Source organism: Hydra vulgaris, chromosome 15, assembly GCF_038396675.1.
Source record: "Hydra vulgaris chromosome 15, alternate assembly HydraT2T_AEP".
Taxonomy (NCBI): domain Eukaryota; kingdom Metazoa; phylum Cnidaria; class Hydrozoa; order Anthoathecata; family Hydridae; genus Hydra; species Hydra vulgaris.
Window position 1 is genome coordinate 26,550,691 of NC_088934.1, and position 19,591 is coordinate 26,570,281.

At 24.8% G+C, this 19,591-nt stretch overlaps 1 protein-coding gene across 1 annotated transcript in view; it reads right to left on the reverse strand.

Annotated features, from left to right (window-relative positions):
- Positions 1-1,508: 1,508 nt before the first annotated feature.
- The window catches only part of LOC100205632 (FACT complex subunit SPT16), a 58,085-nt gene continuing 40,002 nt past the window's right edge, over positions 1,509-19,591 (reverse strand). Inside the window, exons 17-30 of the mRNA XM_065819908.1 lie at positions 16,068-16,203; positions 13,396-13,497; positions 10,606-10,630; positions 8,949-9,022; positions 8,825-8,869; positions 7,444-7,497; positions 7,271-7,342; positions 6,621-6,733; positions 6,407-6,539; positions 4,235-4,347; positions 2,464-2,593; positions 2,250-2,382; positions 1,770-1,844; positions 1,509-1,692 (exon numbers count right to left, since the gene is read on the reverse strand). Coding sequence (XP_065675980.1) covers positions 1,586-1,692; positions 1,770-1,844; positions 2,250-2,382; positions 2,464-2,593; positions 4,235-4,347; positions 6,407-6,539; positions 6,621-6,733; positions 7,271-7,342; positions 7,444-7,497; positions 8,825-8,869; positions 8,949-9,022; positions 10,606-10,630; positions 13,396-13,497; positions 16,068-16,203 — 1,312 coding nt within the window. The 3' untranslated portion in view covers positions 1,509-1,585. The remainder of the gene's footprint in view (positions 1,693-1,769; positions 1,845-2,249; positions 2,383-2,463; positions 2,594-4,234; positions 4,348-6,406; positions 6,540-6,620; positions 6,734-7,270; positions 7,343-7,443; positions 7,498-8,824; positions 8,870-8,948; positions 9,023-10,605; positions 10,631-13,395; positions 13,498-16,067; positions 16,204-19,591) is intronic.

The following is a 19,591-nucleotide window of genomic DNA, read 5'->3' on the forward strand; positions in this document are numbered from 1 at the left end:
TATCAGAACTCCAGAAGCAACAAGTCTTGCACGAGCAACTAGTTTTAATCGTGCTAATGTAGGTGTATTTTTGTACTTGAACCACTTTATTCAGCATGTCAAGCCAACAAAAAAAAGCCCTGTGCTATTACTTTTAGTCAACCATCAGTCTTATTTATTTATTCAATTAATAACATTGTGTAAAGTAGTGGTACAGTTTTGCTTCCCTCCTCTTTGCTCACATAAGTTGCAACCGCCAGATAGATCTGTATTTGGACCATTCAAAAAATGCGTAGCTAATGCATAAGACTCATGGATGAATATTTGGCCAGGAAAAAAAATGAGCATATATGATTTGCCAGGAATTGCAAAAATAGCCTTTCAGCATTCTCTTACACAACAAAACATAACTTATGGTTTTAGAGTGGCAGGAATATTCCCATATAATAAGGAGATATTTTCAGATAAAGATTTTGTTCCATCATTTGTTTGAGTTGTTGGATTGATCGTCCAACAACTCAATCTAAAGCAGGTATTAATATTAGTATATCAACTTAAATCTCAGGTGCAATTCTATCTCCGGTTTCGTTAGAATTTCCCCAGAGAATGTACGACCTCTACCAAAAGTACAACCTTAGAAAGAAGTACTCACCAGATCAAAGAGAAAGTATGCAGAAATTCTTACAGATACTCCAGTAAAACAGTGACTTATGGCTGAAAAAGAAATTAGGTCTAGAAAACGAAAATCTAATACTTCTACATCAACATAAAAAAACATTAAAGTTGAATTGAAATTTTTTTTACACTGAAAAAATTGTTTTATAAATAAAATGTTATGTTTTTATATCCTAAAATCAGAAAAAAACTACTTAAATATCCTAAAAACTTCTCTTGCCTTTTTGTTAACTTAATTTTTTTTTAAAAAACACTTGTTAGTTTACTAAACAAGTTAGGTGTATGTGAAGTCTCGCATAATAAAAGTATTGCAGCTCAATGAAAATACCATTTTTTTTTGTAATTGTAAAAATTTTGTTGTCTAATGGAAATTACAGATTAACTAGTAATTTTTCTGTGAACTCTGCGAGGCTTATACTTTAAAATCATTGTGTTGCAACATACCCCGTTCACTGTTGCATCTTGCCCTAGTGCAGGGTAAGTTGCAACATTTTTTTTTTCATTTTTGTTTCATATTGCGGAAGTTTTATATATTTATCAAATGTTGATTTTATACGTATTTTATAGCCCTGAAAAAAAAAAAATTTCAAAAGTATTAAAGTTTAAGAAGATAAATGCAGTTCAAAAACATTTGGACTTACACAAGTAACCTATGCTAACTTACAACTTGCATTGTAAATTAAATTTCATTTCAACATTTCCTGCCAGCAACTAATGCCAGAATTAGTTGCCGGCACTTAGCTTATTTTGCGTTTTTTCACCTTTGGGTGAAATAGTCGTTTAAAAAGCCGGACGACTGTAACAATTTTATTAATTTGCTTCTAACATGTTTCCCAATAATAGATTACACGAAATTCGGATTATGAGAATATTATATATGATACAAAACATTAGATAGATATAATACAGGATATAAGCAAACAAAGATTGTTTATTGCTTCTTTTTCTTTTTATTTTTTGTTGGAGTTTCTTGTTGCGGACGTTTTCGTTTATTGCTTTTATCACTTTGTCTCGATTCCATATCTTTCTCTCTGTCCTCTATAAAAGATAAATTAAAAACATCAGGAATGCATAAATATTGCTATCTCTTAACAAAATAAATTAACCTTTTATACCTCTTTTAGCTTGTTCTTCTAAATCACTCCAGTCTTTTCCGCTTGATTCGTTGCTGTCCAAATCATCCTCATAATCTACATATTAAAGGTGACGCCCAATAAAAATAATGTTAAAGGTGTTCCAACAAAACAGTAACAAAATAGTTTTAACAGTCATTATAAACATTAGATAAACTAAAAAACTAATAATTTTGAAAAACAATACTATAAGCGATTTTTAGTCTAAATGGTAATAGGTCAGTTGGACAAATAACATTTTGTCCGAATGACTTATTATCATTATGTTAGACAACTTAAAAACAAGCTAGCTTGCAGAAAAAAAAATCGCATTTAACAAAAATGGACATGTGGCATTTTGCCTTATACCTATCAATATAAATGAAAACAAAACACAGAATTAAAAAAATTCATACTATTACACTTGAACTTGTCTGAACTAATTTAATTAAAAATAAGAAATTAAAAAAAAAAAAAACACACCAGAATCAGACTCAGATTCAGCATCACCGGAATCATATTCATCGTCATCATCTTCTTCATCTTCGTCAAAACTTTCTTCGCTTTCTGGTTTAAACTCTTCATCATCATCACTTTCATCATCGTCGTCTTCTTCCTTTAATAAAAAGCAACATTTAACAACTGATACAAAAATTTTTCTACTAAAAATTGCCCGTAATAGTCCAAAAATTTTTACATCGCTTTGTGGCTCAAGGAACGACCAACCACCATTTTCGAAAAAATCTTCTGGATTTGTGTTGATGGTTTTCATAATCTTTATCCAGTTCAAACTTTGAATTCCTTCAGTATATTTAATATCACATGAGCTGAAATAATAAAATGTTTATAAATTTGGATCAAGCCGGATTATTCAACTATATTAAAAAATTTAAAACCTGTAGTTTTGAGTATGTACTTTGTTTAATGTAGATTTATTAACTTTAAGCAACTATTATTGGCTTAAAAAACCGAATTTGTTTTGAAAACATAGCTTACTACTAAAATATCCTGTATACTAACAAAAATAAATATATTTTTCAAAAATCTTTGATATTAACATTATTTGTGGTAGTGGTCTAATGGTAGAGTGCTCGCTTCATAAACAAGTGCTCACTTATACGCTTCTTACTTATGAAAGTTTCTCGCTTTGGTAGCGAGAAGTTCGACCTCACTACGTGCCTGGTAGTACCGGCTCTTAACTTGTTTTTTTCATGCAACGGCCTTGTTCATCAAGGTCTGTGTTTCGGAGTTGAAGAATTGAGAGAGAGAGTTGTAACCAGAATAAAGTAGCATTAGTGATTATTAGTGTAAATATTTAAACTTGAACTTTAAACTTAAACTTTCGATCTCAATATCTTAAAACATAGTCATTTAAGTTCTAAAATTAAAAAAACTCCAGCATTATCATAAACTATTTTTAATATTCAAAAAACAAAATCAGAGAAAATAAACGATAAAAAAACAATATACCATTGATGTTTCCTAGAATTTAAAATTACTAAAATTAAATATACCAGAATTTTATGCAATATATATTTTACATATACATAATTTATTTAACAAACTTCTATTGTTATTATTAAAAACCAAATAAAACCTAAGCCAAATATGCAAATAAAACTCAGAGCAAATGTGGAAATAAAACCCAGGTTAAATATGCAAAAATAACCCAGGTTAAATGTGCAAATAAAATCCAAGCCAAATAAGCAAATAAAACCCAAGCCAAATAAGCAAATAAAACCCGGTCATCGGGGTATATAGCTAACTATTGCTCTAATTCTAGTAAACTGAAAGAATTTACCAATAATTCTGTTTTTATTTTGTACAGATTGCCTTAGTTTGTATTTATAGTATTTGCCGATTATTTTTTTATATAGAAAACATGAAACACTAATTGAAAGTTAATAAAAATTAAAAATTTTGTTAGAATAACTATTAAAATATTTATTTCATTTTAATAAAATTTCGCCATTTTCTTGTCAATAGTCATCATCATCTTACTTAATGACTTAATGAAAAAAAACAACTGATAAAGAAACAGCCACACACAATTCTATTCCATACGACACAAACTTGCGCCGCACACCACTTATTTACAGTCTACCAAAAACAGAGTGGGTTGTGACAGTGGACTATATGAGTCTTTAATGCTTCTTTAAAACTTTTCAAATGTAGTCATTATTTAGTAGAAAACATACTTTTTTTTTAATACATTTATTTTTAGGTGATATTCTTTCTAAAAAATTTGTGTTAAATAAGAAAATAACAAGGAGAAATTATATATATATATATGTGTGTATATATATATATATATATATATATATATATATATATATATATATATATATATATATATATATATATATGCATATATACATTTTATTACTTTTAAATAAAATCATTAAAAACAAAATCAAAATAAAATAATCTCCTTAAGTTATTAAGTTGATAAAAATATAAAACCATACTTTAGCCAATCTTTAACAGAATCAAGAGATGTCATTGGAATCGCACTGACCATTGCCACTTTTCTTGTATAATCTTTGAAGATAAATACTAAGTCAAAATTTTTCATGTGAAGCTAGAAACCAAAAAAATATAAAAATATGAATTGGCAGAGAAATATAACTTTGGTAATCAACAAAATTCCTAACATTTTCCCCCCTAATTTATTACCCATAATCCCATACTTGACCTAAAGCCAAAGCATTAAAACCTGAATTAGCTTAAAGCAAAATAGAAAAATATTTTTCTTTCTTTTAAAAACATTGCATATGTAAAAAATACATAAAAATATTTTCAAAAGAATGCTATAAAACAATTTAAACCTTATAAATACATTCTGCTTTATTTAACAAATGATATTTTAATGTGTTTTAAAAGCAATTTCTAAAAATACAAATGTTGCAGCTAAAAATAACAGGTTGTTGTAGAGCTTAAAAACAGTAATAGGTAAATATATAAAAGTGCGGTCAACAAATTAGCTAATGAAATTCTAAAGGGTGAAATAAACTAAAAAATACTAAATAGTTTAGTTTCTTTTTAATTAAGTTTTTACAAAGTTCATTTTATTCTGAAAATGACTAGCAATATCTTATATATTTTAAATACTTTTTATTTGTTTTAAACACTTTAAACAATTTTTATTACTTTAAATAAGACGCGTAGAATATAATTAGCGCAGACTTATGCTAGAAGAATATAAAATATTTTTTCGTTATTTATATTTTATCATAAAGCAAGAGCTTGTTTCTACAGCTTTGTCATTAAAATGTTTGCATTATTTCCGTTTAAAATTTCGTATAATGTTATGACAAATCAATTGCAAAAAACATCTAAAAAAATAAAACTTAAAATGTGTGTAAATATATAAACACACTAAAAAAAAAGGTCAACAAATTCTACCTTTCGGTAGGATATGTGATATACCCTTAGTAAGATATAATTTTCTACATTCTAATGTAAAAAATTACACCTAAAAGGTAGAAATATGCAATATTTGTAACTGGAGATATATATTAATGGAAAAAGTAGTTAAAACATTTTCCTTAATTTGTGTAAAAATTAACTTTTAAACAAACCTTTATTCATCTATTTAAACCTTTAAAAAATGTTTAAAAACTATAAAAAATCTATTAGACTTATAGTAATAACCTGTAACTAATAAGCTGAAAAGAATAAACTGTAATTTTTATATTATAAACAACTTGAATAAGATATTGTATAGTAACCATATATTATTTATAATTGTATTTAAAAATTTTATATATACTTATAATCTGTCATATATATATATATATATATATATATATATATATATATATATATATATATATATATATATATATATATATATATATATATATATATATATATCTGTCATTTATAATATAACCTGTGAAATTGCTCATACATAAATTTTTTGCTCTAATATTTGTATAAAATAACCTAGAAAAGCTTTGGATAATTCCTTTAAGTAACAAACTTTTAAAAATCTTTAAAAACAATCAATTAAGAAATCAACAATTTTAAAGAGTATTAAACAGTTTCCATATAATTACTCTATATAACAACTGAGAAATTGTGTGCAACTTTTTTTGATCAATTAAACTTATGGTTTTGATACATACCATATTTGCATTTAATATAAAAAGTTTTTTATACAAAAATAATTTTAACAGTTTGAATTGTAATCTGACACTGATGATGTACACTAATGATGTACACTAATGACGTACACTGATGATGTACACTGATGATGTACACTGATGATGTACACTAATGATGAACACTAAATTAATAAATTATTTATTTAGTCAGATTTAAAAAGTTGTAACAAAAAAAAAAAAAAAGAGAAAAAAAAAAGAAACTAAATAAATAAACAAGTCTAAACTTTGAAAATATAGATAATGTATATAAATATAGGTTTTTCTTGTAAGAATAATAAACTTTGGAACATTAAAAGAAATTTGCATCAAACTTGTGATAAACAAATGTAAAATTTGCAACAATTTTATGCAGAGTGCACTCCAAATTTGTCATCTCTGACACAATATTACATTATACTTATAATAATATTATCATATTATTCTTCCTTATTGTCAATTTTTAATATTTTCCAAGTTTTTTAAAATAGTTACCTGAACTCGTTCAAAATGTACTAACTCAATATCATCTAAAGTTACAATAAATGGTGGCTGCTCTGTTAAATTGACAACACAGTGAGTTGTTGGTTGCAACAAAACAGTACTCTTAAAAGGAACACCAGAAAATCTAGACCAAAGAAAAAAAATATTGAACATAAAACTAAAAAAAAAAAAGAAATCAGAGATATATATAAAACAAATAACTTACCCCAATTCTCTAAAAGGCACATCAAATTCAACTTGTCCATGTGTAAGGCCTTCAATTTTATCGGTGAAACTTTTAAATGCAGCTTTAAGCCTTTGTCTTAACTCTCTTTCAGCCTGAAATTTATAATAAATTTAAACGTAATTAATAAAATTAATTTCACATTCTGATATAAAAACATAAGATAAAAATAAAAATTTCAATAAATTTATAAATTAGTTTAATTTTTTTTTTTTCATGTAATACTTTTTTTTTTGCTTATACAATACATTTATTTATTATTTCATTTTTTCTTTCTTTCTAAAACACATTAAATATCTAACACCTGTTTTTATATGTCAATAAAAACACTTTATCTTATGCACATCCATAAAATTCATTATCTTATGTGTGTCCATAAAATAACTCATCTTATGTTGATAACAATTCTCTCAACTATTTACTACTTGCATGCATGACTTAAAGTTTTTATATGCTTGTTTGATGATTAATTTTATTGATTTTAGACTTTTTAATAGAACATTTTCAGCTGCTGAAAAACACAAAATTAAAAAAAAATTTAAATAAAAAAATAAAAAACAAATTGCAATTGAAAACTTGAAAAAACAAAATATATACAACATTAGCATTATATTTAAAAATATATCTATTACTTGTTCAGCGTGAAGATCATCTCTGTCATGCATATGTTGATGTTTTCCAAGATCTGTTGTAATTTCACCAACCTAAGTAAACATAACATTTAAAAAATAGAACAAATTAAACTCATTGAATGTATTAAACAAAAAGAACAATAAAAAAACAGATCAGAAAATATATAACATACTTCTGTATAATATTGAATGTCTCTATACTTTTTTTTACCAATGATTATGGGGTGCTAAAACAATTTTAAAAATAATTATACACTAACAGGCCTTGTTATGAGATTTTGTTGCGTAACAAAAAAGTGTAACACTAGTAAATGTAACTTTACTCAATAAACATATTTGCATTATTAAAGATTAATTACATCAGTTGCGTATTTTAAAGTACCACATTGTAATTAAATTTAATTTGAAACCCCATTAAAAATTATTTTAAATATTTAAATCTATAAAATATCTTTAAATAAGGCAATATTGTTATAAAATAAGTTATAAATAAAATTAAAATGTTGTTTAAAAAAAAAATTTCCTTATTTTAACAAACTTACACTTATTTTAACTTTTTCTACTTTAAAACATTCGTCTTATGTTTACTTTTTTAAATAAAGGGGGCAATTGTTTATGGTTGAATTTCTTAACAGTCAAAAAATAAATAAAAACTATTAATATTTTGGCTTTAACAAAATCTTGCATACTACTCATAAACTAGCTAATTATTTCTAATTGAATTTCATTTTATGATCAATCTAAAAAAATAATGATAATGAAAAAACTTTTGCTAAAATGCAATTTCAAAAGTGAAAAAAAATCATCTTTTCACAAATTGTTATACAAAATTTACTAAAAAAATTCTCTGAAGTATTTTTAATAAATCTAATAATTTTGCCTACAGGCTTGATTATAGTTTATCATGCAATGCATTTATATACAGTTATAAGTGCATTAAGCACTTTTAGCATTTATATAAAGTTATATATATATTTAACATCTATAAACAGTTATATATATATTTAGCATATATACATACAGTTATAAGTACATTATTTTCTTTTCTTTAACATAATTTGAAAATTTTAGCAGTAAAAAAAAAAATGAAGCGTATTAAAAGAATTTAAATTAAATTTAATAAATTTTTATTAAATAATATTTAATAATAAACTTAATTTAAATATAATTAAATAAAATCAAAATAATTTTTTTTCAAAAAGGAAAAATTTAAAAAAAAATTTATTTAACTATCTGTTTTTTCATCTAATAAAAAAAATTTCACAAATGATTTTTACAACAATTAACTGATGCCTAATGTTTTCAGCATAAACTTTTTTAAAAGAATGTTTAAATAATAATCTAATTGAAAAAAGTTTTAGCGTTATGTAAATGGCTTAATGCGTAGGTGAAATCACCATTTCATATGCAAAAATCAAATGGCATAATGTTTTTTAACTAAAACTTGCACTAATGCAAGTAACATACTTGCACAAATGCAAGTAACATTCTTAACCTGCACTAATGAAAAATCAAAATAAAAAGTAAAAAATGAAAAAAAGTACTATTTTTTACCCTTAGATGAAAGTGAAGCAAAATGATCATTTCTCCATCACAAGGCTATGGTAACAAAATAATACAATTCAATAACATTCAAACTCTATTTAACCAATATCTAACAAATAAAACAACTTTAAACCTGAAAAAATGCATGTTTAATATTTTTGTAAAGTATGTCAACTTTGTCACCACGAATTGTTTGATAGCGGAAACCTCAAAAAAAAATCATTTACATTTGCAATTATCTTGTAAATATATATTTATAATTTAAACTATTATTAAAAAAAAAAAGTGATATAAAATTGCATCGAATTGTATACAGTGTTTTGGATAAGAATCGACGCGCAATAAATCACCCAGCCATTTGATCTATAAACATTGCATAAGTGATTTAAAAAAAACAAAAAAAAAAACCAACGCTTTTGCATTTTTTTTGCAATTTGTCAGATTTAACTAATTGTTTTCAGGTTTTGATTTTTTGATATTCTTTATTAACAACTCTGCTATTTCTTTATTTTACACAAAATACTTTCTTCTTTTATTCAAGAGGAAAAGATTATATTTTGTATGCCCCAACAATTTTTTCCAAAAAGACTCCTTTTAGAAATTTGAAACCATGTGTCGTCGGCTTGTTAGTTAAAGTCTAGAGGGGTGACACCATAAAATAATGCAAATAGAGCTTTACTTGATAGCCTTGCAAGTAGCAAGTGATCTATTCATACAAGTAACCTTTGATTCATCAGAAATAATGCTTTCTTTGGGTGGCCACTGGTCTGCAATACAATCTAAATCCAGAGTATTTGTCAAAGAAAGTTATCCTGTGGTTAAATCAAGCACTAAGCAAGAGATACATTACATAGGATCATATACATGAGATACATTTTGCGAAGATGAGCCAGCTGATCAACTACAACCGGAAAAACCTCAGCACTCAACTTTCACCACATCTAAAAAAAAAAAATTCTTCATCCATTGAATTTACTTGTGGGTTCGACTTTTAGAAGAAAATCTAGATCACAGACATCTTCATAAAATGTATTAAAATAAATAAACTTTTGTTGTATTATTAAATGAAATAAACTCCTGTTGTTAATTTTTTTATTAATCGCAAGAATAAGATTTAACTGCAAAATTTCTAGAATTTAAGAAAGATAATAGCGGAAATATTAGAAAATATTCTTTGCAACACATTTTTTGATAAAATTGCAGTATATTGCAAGAATAGCAATAAAAAAACAATTAAATTATAATCACTGCTATTTTTGGTGTTCATAAATAAAAAAAGTCACATTTCAATAAGCTTGGGAAAATCATAATCGCAAAAAATCGCTTCGCTATTACCTAACTAAATAGAGCCATCATAACTAATAGCCCATGAATCCTTATCTAAAACTCAAAACAGAAATTTACAGCATAATCCCATTGGAGTAACGCCAGTGCTTAATCTGGACAAGCCTTAAGATGGTTATGAAGTACAGTGATCAGGGAAATCTAATAAAAAAAGAAAAATGATTTAAACCTGATTACAAAAAACTGGTGAACTGATACTTAAGGATGTGTCCAGGCAAACGAGGATAATAGCCATATTATATTATGAGAGTGTAAATTGAATTATTCTTATTTGAATTTAATGCTAGTTTAATCTTTATATTTTCTGTATCTATAAGAATATTCTGATTTATTATAATATAAAATTTTAACATATTATATAACTAGTAATTTCAAAAATTATTATTTATAAATATTGTTTTATTTATAAATAAAGCTTCATTGACTAAAACTAAAATAAAATTTACCATTGACGTGAGCTTCTAGAGTTCCCTTAAGAAAAAAAAAAAAATTAGAAAACATATTTACTATTACTACCACCTATTATCAACAATCATTTGGGATCCCACTACAATTAAGGAGGCCACTACAAATGAGGAGGCTACTTAAAGGGACCCCAAAGTGCTGAGACAAATTGTGTTTATTTTAAAGAGATTGATAAAAAAAATATTTTGGCAGAATTTTTCAAGTAAAACAAAATAATAAATGTATACCAACAAAAACAAACTTTGTTGTTTTACTCGAAGCTTGCTGTCTCCACAGTAGCAATTCACTTGGAGTCTCAAAAATATACACCGCAATCGACAGACTTTTTAATTTATTCAAGCGCGTTTAATTCCGAAGAGTTTTAGTAAATGACGTCATTGTAGAACTTTGATAAGAAATCTTAAAAAATTTTTTTGTTAGCAAATTATAGATTTTTTTTTCCATTATAGATTATTAAAGAATTTGTTTAGTTACTTATCATTATATGAAAGTTTTTTTTTAATCATAAATTACTATAGAATTTTTTTAGTTATTTCAAATTATTATTATTTTGTTACTTTTACTGCTAGTTCGAACTTTATGCAAAAATTTCAACGTTCAAGTTTGAACTTTTAAAATTTAAAAAATGATGTCTTTTCATTAATTTTTGTAAAACAAGCTGAAATATAAGTAAAAATTATAAACTTGAATATTTTTGCTTTTTTTTGTTTTGTGTTTGTCTGGAAACTCTAAAAATATAATCAAAATTACATTACCTGTAGCGCCATCGCATTATGGTAGGATAGGTTTTTTCCTATTAAAAAGTAGTTAAACAGGGGCTGGCACTTTTTCATCATTTGACCACTGTTTATTTATGTTTGAAAAATAAAATTATGAAGAGTTTTAAGTTCAAACAAAAACTGCTACTCAGCGTTAGCATATCTAGAAGATCTGAAGTTTAGGAGTATTTTAATTTTTTGCAAAAAGCTGCAACGATATTTATTTCCTCTATTTCAACGCAACAAAGACATTCTTTTTCAAGTAGCATAGTTTTACAATATCCATATTTACATCATTGTTCAGCGCCAACACTTAAACGGCTTAACTTTAATGTTTTGACAATATCAAAATTCAAACTTTGATAGCTGATATAATTTTCAACTATTTTCATTTCTTTTATCCTTACAGGTTTTTTTTATCTTTTTTAAAGAGGTTCAAATTGGTATGGAGTTGCCAACATTTTAATCGTTTAGTTATCAAAATCCAAATGCAAAATACAAAAAAACCTTAATATTTATATGCAAATCATCAAAATTCATCAATTTCCACTAAACTGACATACTTAATAATATTTTTGAACTATAAATCAAAGAATTTGGCTATTATAAATGATGTCGTTTACCAAAATTATTTATTAAAAGTTAAAATTTTTTAAAAATGTCATAGCAATAAACGGCTTAAATAAACTAAAAAAAAGTTCACATTATTTACTCAAAAAGAAAAAAAGTTTCAGAATATATAAGGTGATCAACAACTTTTTTTATACATTTATTTTATTTAAGAGTGTAATATAAAAATCCTAATTTTATTTCTCGCGCTCTATAAAAAAATATTCTCATTTTTAGCTTCCTATAAAATTTATAGGAAAGTCATACAATTGATAATAAACGCTATTTTAAAAACAAATAAAACAATAACAAATAATATTGATTCAAAAAAAAAATAATTCTACAATGACATCATTTACTAAATCACTTTGGAATTAAACGCTCATGAATAAATTATTAAGTCTGAGAGAATTGCTACTGTGGAGATGGTGAGCTTCGAGTAAAACAAAGTTTGTTTTTGTTGGCATACATTTATTTATTTATTTTACTTAAAAAAATTCCGCCCAAACATTTATTTTATTTTTCTCTTTAAAATAAACACAACTTGTTTTGGCACTTTGGAATCCCTTTAAATTGCGATTACAACCCTTTTTCAACTCTATAACTCCGAAACACAAACCTTGACGAACAAGGTTGCTGTGCAGAGAAACAAGTTGAGCGCATTATTTGCAGGGTTGTGGTGGGGATTAGCAAGCAACTGGGGCTGATATTTGACTGAGGCTGGGTTTGATAAACCATAGCCCGGGCCAGGATTATGGCAGGGGCTGCCCAAATCTTGATAAACCCTATAAATTAAATAAATTTTCATCTTGGATTGAAATTCATGTTATGTTTATAAATACACATCACACATACATATCACACACACACACACACACACACACACACACACATATATATATATATACAATATATAATAAATATATATATACAATATAAATAAATAAATGTATATATATATACATATACATATATACAATAAAATATTGTAGCACCAGCTAATAATCTCTGCTAATTATTGTTTAGCCGGATGGGTTGTAAAAAAATGGTCACAACAATCCTACTTTCTGTAAAAAATATAACCACCTATTATCTACAATCCAACTGTCTGTTCAAAATATTACCACTTAATACCAACAATCCTACTTTCAGTTAAAAACATTACCAGCTATTATTAACAACCCTACTGTTTGCTAATAATATTACCACCTATTATCAATAATCCTACAGTCTGTTAAAAATATAACCACCTATTATCAACAGTCCTACTGTCTTTTGAAAACACAACCACCTATAACCTACAATCCTACTGCGTGTCTATCTACTGTCTGTTAAAACTATTAATATAACTATGATTGTCTGTTGAAAACATAATTTGGTAACAAAATAAATAAAAACACTTACTGTACATTTTCGACTAGTTATTGAAGGTCTTATATACATATCTTTTAAACGTGGATTCCCTTTACTATTGTGAATAATTAGATCATCTTGCTTAATGACACCCTAAAAAAAAATTATCTTGCTTGATTAATAAAAAATATTAAAACTTGTTTGATTAATAAAAAATATTATATAATTTTAAAAAAAAATCTCAATTTTAATTATTATTACAATTGCACTTGGAGAATTTGATGAAAACAGTTTGAGATTACTAAAAAAAAAATTTGATGAAAACAGTTTGAGATTACTAAAAAAAAATGTGATGGAAACAGTTTGAGATTACTAAAAAAAAAGTGATGGAAACAGTTTAAAATTGCTTAAAAAGAAAATGCTCACATTTTTGTCAATAGTTTTAAATAAAATATTATTTCCTTTAAAAAAATCTTTTTTTGAACCATCAGCTTTAGTAGATAAAATTTATTTACCAACAATCCAATTTATTAATAAAGTAAAATACAAAATCAATAACGAAATATACTCAATAATAAAAAAAACCAATAACTAAATATACACAAAATGAAGATTCAACTATGAATAACCAATAATTAAATATACTTGCAGCAAAAACTCTGAGTACCAACCCCAAAAAAACTAAGTACCGACACTAAAAAAAGTACTAATCCCAAATAAAGCGTTATTACTCACTTCAAAAAAAAATGAACCACCCAAATTTTATCACCACTCTTTAAACCCCCACTGTAAAAAAATAAAACCCTCACTTTAAAAAAAAGAAGCACCCAAATTTCATCATCACTTAAATTGGCTCAAAAATTGGATCCCAAATCTAATATACTCATTTCAAAGATAAACCATATTGCAATAAATATAAATTACTAAACTTACAACAATAATTATTAATTTACAATGAAGATAAAAAAAAATTAAAATCATTTTCTCTTAATGAAAACAAACTATCAATCACAATAAACATAAACTATCAATCCTATCTAGTCACAGATGATGAACTCTATGGACAATGATGAATCATTTAACTTGTTTTAAATAAAAAATGATTAACGCAATAACCTAACGCAATAACCTAATGAGAATTTGACGTCATAAAATTCTCTTTATTTTTTAAAGACATTAACTTTTTTAAATTACTGCAATAATCTTAATTACCGCAAAACAAGTTAAATATTATTTAACTTCTTTTTTGTTATTACTATTGGGGAATGTTTATTTTTTTTTAATATCAAATAATGTTTAATATTAATAAATTTTTTTCTTTTCTAGACATTTTCATAAATTTCTTATTGTGGCTTTGCAACTACCAATGATTTTTTATTCTCAAAAAATTAGCTTAGTTACAAATAAAAAAATTAGGTTCATTCATTTACTTTATTTATTAAAAGTTTAATATTTTATTAACGATTTTGTTGTGAAAGCAAAGATTATTTTTCCAAACATCATTCATTAAAATTATATCACTGTATGTATAATTTATTAAAAAATAATCCCTGCAATTTAACTTGCGTTATAAAAAAAAATTTTTATTTAAAATTTAATTTTGAGCAATAAAAAATGTTTAGGAAGGAAAACCAAAAAAAAATAATTACGATAAAAATGAGCTAATTATTCTTAAAGAACAAAATTTAAATATTGAACAATATTTAGTAATATTTTTAAAATTTAAATATTGAACAATATTTAGTAATATTATTTAGTAATATTTTTAAATAAATTTGATAGTAAAGTATTAACCAAACATTAACTTTAATTTTACTAAACTTGAACATACTTTTTAAACCAAATTAAATTATATGTTTTTTAAATCTAAATTAAATTATTATATATTTTTTTATAAGTATAAAATTATATATTTTTATTAAATTAGTTTTAAATTAAATTATATTTTTTATCAGAATTAAATTATATTTTCTTAAATCAAATTATGATCTTTGCTTCAAACTTAAAGTATTAGCGTTTTCCAAGCGAAAAAATCAATCATTGCAATAAAATTAAAACAAAATAAAAATAAACTTTTAATTTTATTTGAGTTTTTTCCTTTGTAAATAGCGCTTATATCTAACATTCATTAAAGTCATTCAAACTTTTGTAACAAATATTTTTTACATAATTGTCATTCAAAAATTGTGTTTTTTTAAATAAATAAATTACTTCTTTTATCTTGTGGCTTATAGAATAATTTAAAAGTTTGAAAATGATAAAAAGTTGCTTAACCAAAATTGCCTACTGAGTACATAAATCGCTCTATGCGTAACGCTTTAAAACAAGGCCTGATTTAATCATATCAACTACCAATACAACCAACTTACAACAAATATAAATCACAACTTTTATTTAATTCCATCAAATAAGAGATAAATGACAACTCAGAATTGCAAAATCAAATAAAATGCAAAAAAGTAAAATCAAAAAAACATTAATACTATATAATATACTTAAAATTAGTGCAAATGCTATTGATATTATTATAAGGTTTAAGAACTTTTTAGACAAATTTACAAATTTTTTAATAACAAATAATTTTAAATATAAAAATTTGTTTTGTTTGTCTTTTAAGCTCCTACCATTTTCATCTATTTTTTGTTGAAATAAAACTTAATGTATAAACAACTTAAAACAATTTCATAATCAGTATTTTATCATAGTTAAATAAAATGTTTTACTTCTTTTTCCTTTTCTTCAGCTTCTCTTGTTTTAAATTTTTTTTGGACATCTTTAATTAAGCGAAATGCATTGTTAAGATTAGCTGCAGGCGCTTGACTTTCACCCGGTTCTTTTAAATTTGAACTTCGAAAAACACTTATAAGGAAAAAGCAATATAAATAAAAAGTTTTAACAACAAATCTCTTTATTAATCAATATATATTATAATCATATATACTCTAATTATATATACTATATGTATCAAATATACAATTTAATGGTATTAAAAGTGAATTAACAAAAGTTAATTAAATTACTAAAAGTTGGTTGCCCCCTTCCCCCTTGATTGATGCTACCCCAAACCCCCTCCCCTTAGTGAGTAGGGGGGGGGGGGGGAAAGGTCCAGACCATATACAGGCCACTGATTACCTATAATAAAATAGAATTTAAAGAAATAATGGTTTAATTTTGAAATTAAGTATATGAATGCTTGTTTAGATTTCTAAGGTCACACTGAAATAGCCTGCTGCTGTGGAGGAGGGGTAGGGCTTTAGTACATACATCGACTATCTTATAGACTGCTGCTGCTGCTGCTGCAAGGGAGTACAGCTACATTGACAGAGGGTTTGGCATGGGATGGGAATCTTTTCTTTTATTCTTCATCTTTTTTTTATTCTTTTTCTGAAAACGCTGTATAAAAATAATGTAACTAAACTAGGGAAACAATTTGCTACATATTTAGCTATAGCATGTGTATATATATATTAGGATGTCCAAGCCATCCCTTATATTCCTGAAAAATTTCTGTTCATATTCTTAAAAATTGCTATTGGTTTTCACAAACAGCTCGGTTAATTTTTTCAAAATTTAAGGAATTTAGGGAATAAAAAGAACCCTGACGGGTCCCTAATATTATTAAAAAAAAGTTTTTCAAAAGTATGACATGTTGGGGATAAAAAGAAGCGAAATTATATAAAAATTTTAAAAATAACAACCATTTAAAAAAAAAATTATTAAGATTTTTATGGAAATTATTATCAAATAAATACACTTTTGTCATTTCCTTTCTTTTACGACCCAAGATGACAAACTTTTGAAAAACTTTTTTTTTTAATATTAGGACCTGGTAAGTGTTCAAGGGTCTTGTGCTCCCCCTAAATCCTATAATTTTTAAGAATATGAACAGATCTTTTTTAGAATATAAGGGGCGGCTGGGACACCCTAATATATATATATATATATATATATATATATATATATATATATATATATATATATATATTTATATATATGTATGTATATATATACACACACACACACGCATGTATATGTAAATATATATAACTTTATATATATAACTCTACATATGTTAATATTTTGTACAAAAAAAAAAAAAAAAAAAAAAATCATTTTTTTACTAAAATACACAACACTGTGCTCTCCTGAGACCGCCAGGGTAAATTTTGGTTTACTCTAATTTTTTTTTTATTACTATTATTGGGTTTTATAAAGTGTTTTAAAATAATTTTTAAAAACTAACTCACTTTTTAACATGAACAATTGAGATTTAATTAACTAAAATATTTATAAAAAGTCATGTCATTTTACGATTACATCATCTATTCAAGATGGATAAAAAGACACTCAATCTGGTAATATTTCTCAAGACATTCAGATAAAACATACAGGGCTTGAATTAATGCACAAAAAAAATGTAATAGCGAAAAAAAATGTTTGTACCCCCCACCCCTGACGTTGCTTTGCACTGTTTAATTGCTGTTTTATAGCTGTTTTATACAGTTTATAACCTTAATAACATAAAAACAAAGTAAATAAATAGAATTGTTTTATACAGTTTATAACCTTAATAACATAAAAACAAAGTAAATAAATAGAATTGTTTTATACAGTTTATAACCTTAATAACATAAAAACAAAGTAAATAAATAGAATTGTTTTATACAGTTTATAACCTTAATAACATAAAAACAAAGTATATAAATAGAATTGTTTTATACAGTTTATAACCTTAATAACATAAAAACAAAGTAAATAAATAGAATTGTTTTATACAGTTTATAACCTTAATAACATAAAAACAAAGTAAATAAATAGAATTGTTTTAATAAATTAAAACATTATCGCCATAAAACTTTAACCTTCATATTAGTGCATATGTGCCTATAATCTAGGGCTTAGGGCTATAATCTAGGACTAGGGCTTGGCAACCAGTGGAAACTGCAACCGGTTAACTGGTTTTTTGTTCAGTTATCTTAAAACTGAAAACCAGTTTTTTTTGTAAAAAAACAAAAAAAACAAGCAGTTTTTGGTTTCGAGAAAGTTGTATCTTTGGTATGTATGTTGTATCTTTGCATTATGTTAAATCTTCAATATATCTACATATTACAAAAATATGTTTAACTTTTAAGGTTTTGATGATAAGATCCTTATGATCTTCTTTCCGAAACCTAGCTTTATTGTTAGTACGCTGAATTGTTTTTTTTTTAGAAGACTTTTGTGTTATTATGTATCACAACTATCATTGACTTATCACGACTATCATTGTAAACTAAATAAAAAAAAAAAATTAAACAAATATGTTGACAAAAAATTTGTTTTTGTAATTTTGACTTTCGTATTACTTTAAATATTATAAATCATAGTATAAATTTACATTAGACTTTTGTAAACAGATCACATGCATAATTTTTAGTTAAAAGTAGCATATTCAGTAATGAATAGTGTTAAAAAAAGAAAAGGTTATTGAGTTGCCACAAAAAAAGAAAGATCAGAAAAAAAAAGTGACTTAAAATAAAAAATGATCCAAGTTTATAAGATCTGAACTAAATTAATAAAAAATAAAAAAATATGTAAATATTACAGTACAGTGATAAAAATTAATGTTTAATAATTAATGAAAAAAATTAAATTTTTTAAGAATGAAAAATTTTCTTTTAGTTTACAGACCTATTATAAACAATTCCCGTATACCATCTTGTAGGTTACATTTGATTTATACAACAATAAAAATTTGCTTTTATAGTAAAGCCGTGTAAAACTGGTAATCCAGTTTTACACTTTAAAAAAAAAGAAAATTGGTTTAGTATTGGTTTTGATATAGTAAATTATTGAAAATTTAAGTATAATTTAGCTTTTCATTGAAATGGTTTTTAAGTTGATATTTTCATTCAATTTTTTCATTCAAATTGTTTTGCAATAAAAAAAACTGGTTCAATAAATCAAATTATATTTATCAAAATAAGTTTAAGAATACACTTAAACTATTTTTTTTTTTTAATTTCTTTGAACAGAAGTATATACTTTATTAATTTTTAAATAATTTATTAATTCTTAAATAATTTATTTATTTAAATTTTCTATAATTTAATTTCTATTTTAAATTTTGCAACTACTGATTTAATGTTTGCAATAGAATGTTTCTACTTTTAAAAACGTTTACAATCTAAATAAAACTTTCTTTCTCACTGGCACTATGTTCTAAATCTAAACATTGTTACTGTAGCTAGATGTACGTTTAACTTTC